This window comes from Propithecus coquereli, unplaced genomic scaffold (assembly GCF_000956105.1).
Source record: "Propithecus coquereli isolate 6110/MARCELLA unplaced genomic scaffold, Pcoq_1.0 Scaffold9, whole genome shotgun sequence".
NCBI lineage: Eukaryota > Metazoa > Chordata > Mammalia > Primates > Indriidae > Propithecus > Propithecus coquereli.
This window is the reverse complement of record NW_012155284.1, coordinates 11,064,545-11,069,560: the sequence shown is the minus strand read 5'-3', so window position 1 is coordinate 11,069,560 and position 5,016 is coordinate 11,064,545. Positions and strand designations below refer to the sequence as shown.

General features: G+C 37.2%; 1 protein-coding gene across 1 annotated transcript in view; it reads right to left on the bottom strand.

The window, feature by feature from the left end:
• Positions 1 to 393: 393 nt before the first annotated feature.
• CCDC125 (coiled-coil domain containing 125) overlaps positions 394 to 5,016 on the bottom strand; it is a 47,204-nt gene continuing 42,581 nt past the window's right edge. The window contains exons 10-11 of the mRNA XM_012664497.1: positions 1,564 to 1,694; positions 394 to 741 (exon numbers count right to left, since the gene is read on the bottom strand). Coding sequence (XP_012519951.1) covers positions 433 to 741; positions 1,564 to 1,694 — 440 coding nt within the window. The 3' untranslated portion in view covers positions 394 to 432. The remainder of the gene's footprint in view (positions 742 to 1,563; positions 1,695 to 5,016) is intronic.

Sequence of the window (5,016 nt, the reverse complement as noted above, 5' to 3'; positions counted from 1 at the left end):
GGATACTTTCCAGACAGATCTCGTATATTTAAAAAAAATTAACATTCAGTCACCCCTAGGCATTGTTACTTCTTAGAGCATTAAGATACACTGTTACACTGCTGATGTAGCCAATCTAAGACCCCTATAGTCAATTTAAATCATTAAATAATTTTTTTGCTTTCCACCAAAATCATTTTGTTGGTTTTTAAGATGTTGGCAAATACTGAAAACTTCATACTCTGTAGTAATATCATTTATAAATGTGTCAACAGAGAATACTAAATAATTTCTTGTAGAAAATATAGAAAATGTTTGATTTAAGCTGCCTCCGAAAATTTAGAAATGCCTGGAAAACATACAGCTTCTCAAGATGTAGCAACATTTACATAACCCTTTTTCAAAGTCTCCTGATATAAACAGCTCTCAGTTCTAATTTCAACTGGTTTGTCTTCAAAATATGATACTTGATGGCAAAGAACAGGATCTTTTAAGAGTTCTTGTGTAGTTTGGATCTGTTTGAGGGTGCTGATTTGAACAAATGCAGCCCACAGAATTAAAAGTTTGGACACTTGAATGTACAGGATCATGCAAAACAGAGAATTCTGAAGTTTTGTGCCGGGGGTTTTTGAATGGAAAATTCGCTTTCATAGGATTTTTTTCTTCACTCTCTTTTGAGACAGTGTTTTTGTCTTCCAATGCCTGAGCAAGCATGTAACTAACTTTTCTCTGATGTGCCAAAGCTTCTTCTTTATCATTCAACTGCATGCACAGAAATTAAAAATGTACCAATTAGTCAATAAATCACAGAATATATTCAGAGAAAGAAGGACTGCAGTATTTTATCAAACATTCAACCCTAAATCTGTCAAGTCAATCAATATAATAAATTAATTAGGTGTCACCTGATCCTCAAACATTATGCTACATGTTATTGAGGATTATTTTTAAACACAAAAGACAGCATTCCTTCTACTGAAAGTTTTATAAGTCATCTAGAGAGAAAGGAGGAAAAAAATCATATATAGGGGTATAGATGTGTCTACATATATAATATCAACAGGTACTTATTTCTAAAGGAATGTTTGAGTTATAAATTGTTTTTATACATCTATATGCAAATAACTAACACTCTTTAGAGTTATGTTCGTATAACCTGAGTCTCTCAGTGTCTTAGTTTAGTCATCTGTGGAGTGTGACTAACAGGACTGATTTCAGGGTAGTGGTAATGATTAAGGGACACAATGTGTGAAGAAGTGCCTTGAACACTTTAAAAATGCTGAATAAACAGTCTTGTCACGAACTGCATATACAAATCCAGACGACAGAGCTGGCTAGAGTTAGTTCCAGGAGCCCCCTCTTTTCAGAGGTGGAGCTTTAACCCTGCACAGAACATGAATAGAAGGAAAGAACATTCGGGGAGTTTAAGGAGCTAAAGATCAAGAATTTGGAGTACTGTACCCCAGCTGGGAAAAGAGCATAAAAGGCAAGTACAAGTAAAGAGAGGGAAAGAGTTGAATTAATAGGAAGCAAACAGATTAGCTTAACCACAACCTGCAACAAAAAGAAAGCAAAGATACTAACCAAATCTATTAATATCTTAAAGACTTCTTGAGGGTTATCCTGGTCTTCTGTTCGCTTGGAACTGTTTTCTGAAGGGAGCATACCCAAGAGTTTCTGCCCTAAGGTCTTCTTACTCCTCTGTGATGGATGTCCTAAAATTGAACATGGAATCCAGCTGAGTCAAAAATACATTCATTAATATACTTCCAGTAAGAGAGGTAACTGTGAACCAAGGCTCATTCCTAAACCAGTTTGAGGGTTGTTCCCTTCAGGAGACCCTTAGGACAAGTGAATCAGGCAGCACAGCGTAGTGGGAAGCACAAGGCCTTCAGAGCCAGGACAGCAGTTCAAGTGAGAGACCGAGAGCATCACCCTGCCACAGGCACGGCTGCCCCTCTGTGCCACTGACGGCTGCATGAAAATGCAGCCTCATCCACATTATTTGAAAACACTACGCAGACCTAGCAAAACATGTCTGCAGCCTAAAGAAGGCCTATGAACCACGCAAACTCTGCTTCAGAGCCAGAAACACTCAGACTTGAATCCTCATTTATCCGTATACTAACTCTACAACCTTGGATGAGTGTTCTGAGCTTCATTTTCCTCACCTCTTAAATGAGAATAATATTATCCACTTCTCAGGGAACTGTGCCATTAAACAACATACCACAGGGTCTGGAGGGAAGGAGGAATAGGGAGTTTTGTTGAATGGTGCAGTCTCTGTTTGGGAAGATGAAAAAGTTCTGGAGCTGGATGGTGGTGATGGTTACACAGCAATGTGAATGTATCTGAATGCCACTTAAAAACAGTTAAAATAGGCAAGGTGCTCCTAAATCCCTTGGAATTTCTTGGGTGATAAGAGCATCTTTCGTTCTAATGAGACTCTTGATGGACTCCTGACTAGCCTCAGCATGGAACCTGGCTGCTAGGGGAGCCACGCTTGTGATTAGAGGGTCGGAACTTTCAGCCCCAACCCCAACCTCTGGGGAGGGAAGAGAGGTTGAAGGTTAAGTTGTTCACGTGGCCGATGACTTAATCAGTCATGCCAGGGGCAGGCTCAGTGGCTCATCCCTATAATTTCAGTACTTTAGGAGGCCAAGGCGGGAGAATCATTTGAGCCCAGGAATTCAAAACCAGCCTGGGCAACATAGTGAGATCCCATCTCTACAAAAAATAAATTAGCCAGACATGGTGGCACATGCATCTGTAGTCCAAGCTACTCAGGAGGCTGAGGCAGGAGGATCACTTGAGCCCAGGAGTTCATTACAATGAGCTATGATTACACCACTGCACTCTAGCCTGGGGAACACAGCAAGATCCTATCTCGAAAAAAGAAAAACTTTTTTAAAAACTAAAAAAAAAAAAAAAAAAAAAGAAAAAGAAAAATCAATCATGCTTACATAAGGAAGCTTGCATAAACACCCAAAAGGACTGGGTTCAGGGAGCTTCCAGGTAGCTGAACATATGGAGGTTCCTGAGGGGTGGTGCACCAAAGAGAGCGCCCTTCCCATACACCTTGCTCTAGCCATCTCTTCATCGATATCTTTCGTAATATCCTTTAAAATAAACTGGTAAATATTAAGTGTTTCCCTGAATCCTGCGAGCCATTGTAGCAAATTCATTGACTCTGAGGAAGTGGTATAAATGACAACCTACTTTTCGACTGGCATCTAAAGTGGGGGCTATCTTGTGGGACTGAGCCTTTAACCTGTGGGAGCTGACTCTAACTCCAGGTAGACAGTGTCAGAATTGAGTTAAATTATCAGACATGCTGCTGTTGTCTGCTGGAGGACTGCCTGCTTGGAATGTGGGGAATCCCCCCTCAATATCTATGTCAGAAGTGTTGCGTTGAATGGTGAGTGTTAAGAGTAGAAAGAACACTTTGATCCTCTCTCTTACACTGAGAAAAGCAAAAATTCTGAAACATAAAATGAACACATTCTCGAATGCTGAAATGAATATGAGTCTACCTCTTAAGACAAACGCAGCTTTGTCTACATAGCACTATCCTAATGGCCAACCTCCATGCAGAGCTGGGGGCCTTCCATGTAGGTTACAGAACGTGGCAGGCTTTCATAAGATTATTTTGACCCTGCCTTTCCTCTTCTTTTCTTCTTTCTCCCATCACTCTTCTTTCTACTCTCATCAAAACAAATAATTAAAATGTGATTTCCAAAGGGATCAACATGAAACACCAAGGCTGTCCTCAGAGACTATACCTTTGAAAATTTTGCAATCCAGCTCCTATCAAGGGCCTAAACTGAGAGAAGAGGTGTCTGAGGAAGATCATCTACACATCTGTTGTCCACGGCAGAACTAGATACTCTTACTGTATTCCAGTGATTCCTAAAAGGCCAAATACATGGACCATGTTAGCTTTTTTCCCTGGCAAAATCACCTACACTGAATTGGACATTATACCTTCAGCTTTTATCAAAGGATTATTATAGAAAATGGCCCTATAAATATTGACTTTGTATTTATTATAAAATATTGTTGAGGACTTAGCCATTGTATTTCCTCAATGAACTCTAAAAGTCTCATGTCAGAAAACACTTTTAGAATTTAATTTCAGGACCACGTGAATGTCTTTTTGGGAATGAGTTATGAAACATTACATTCTCCTTTTTTGCCTTGACTTCTACCTAATGAACACTCTACATATATGGTGTTTATGATTTGCTTTTACCTACTTTCATAATTTTGATTTACTACTTCTATTTTTATTATCCCTGTAAGCCACTTCTTACCTTTTTGGCAAAGGGGTAAAGTTTAGTTAATGGAACTAAAATTCGCAACAGTTGACTTGTATATTATTACTAATATACAATGTTGGAAAAGAAATATTTCAAACAAAATAGGTATCTACTATTAAAGGTTGCATTTTTAATATTATAAGATGTTTATTAGTCCTTTCAAGTTCATCTGAATATAAACTTGATATTAGGATTATGGATTTGACAGATTAGAAAATATTTAGAAATACAGTCACTTCAGAATTTCTATACTAAAACATTTAAACTTTTTATAAACTTTACCGTTAATCTTTCTTGACTGACAAATGGTTTCAAATTCTAATTTGACATTTCAAATTGAAGCAACATGAATTCTATTGAATGATATCGATAAATGAAAATTGGTATTAACTATTTAGGGAAACTAAAATTTCTAAAAAATAACAGCTACTTTGTTTATATTGCAAGATCTATTTCAATTCTCTCATGCTACTTCTATATATTTTTGTATACCCTAATAATATTTAAAATTGGCCATGAACTTTTGATGGGTTCATGAGCTAAAACCTAAACCTAAACTTGTTTTATTTTTTATAAAATTATCTTATTTGTCCAATTTTAAGATTTTTTCCTCTACTTCTCAATTTCTCTTCTAGAAGTACACATTTCAATAAAGTTTAATTAGATAAAGACATTTAATGTAGAGTTTAAATGTCATTTTCAATATTACTTCCTTCTT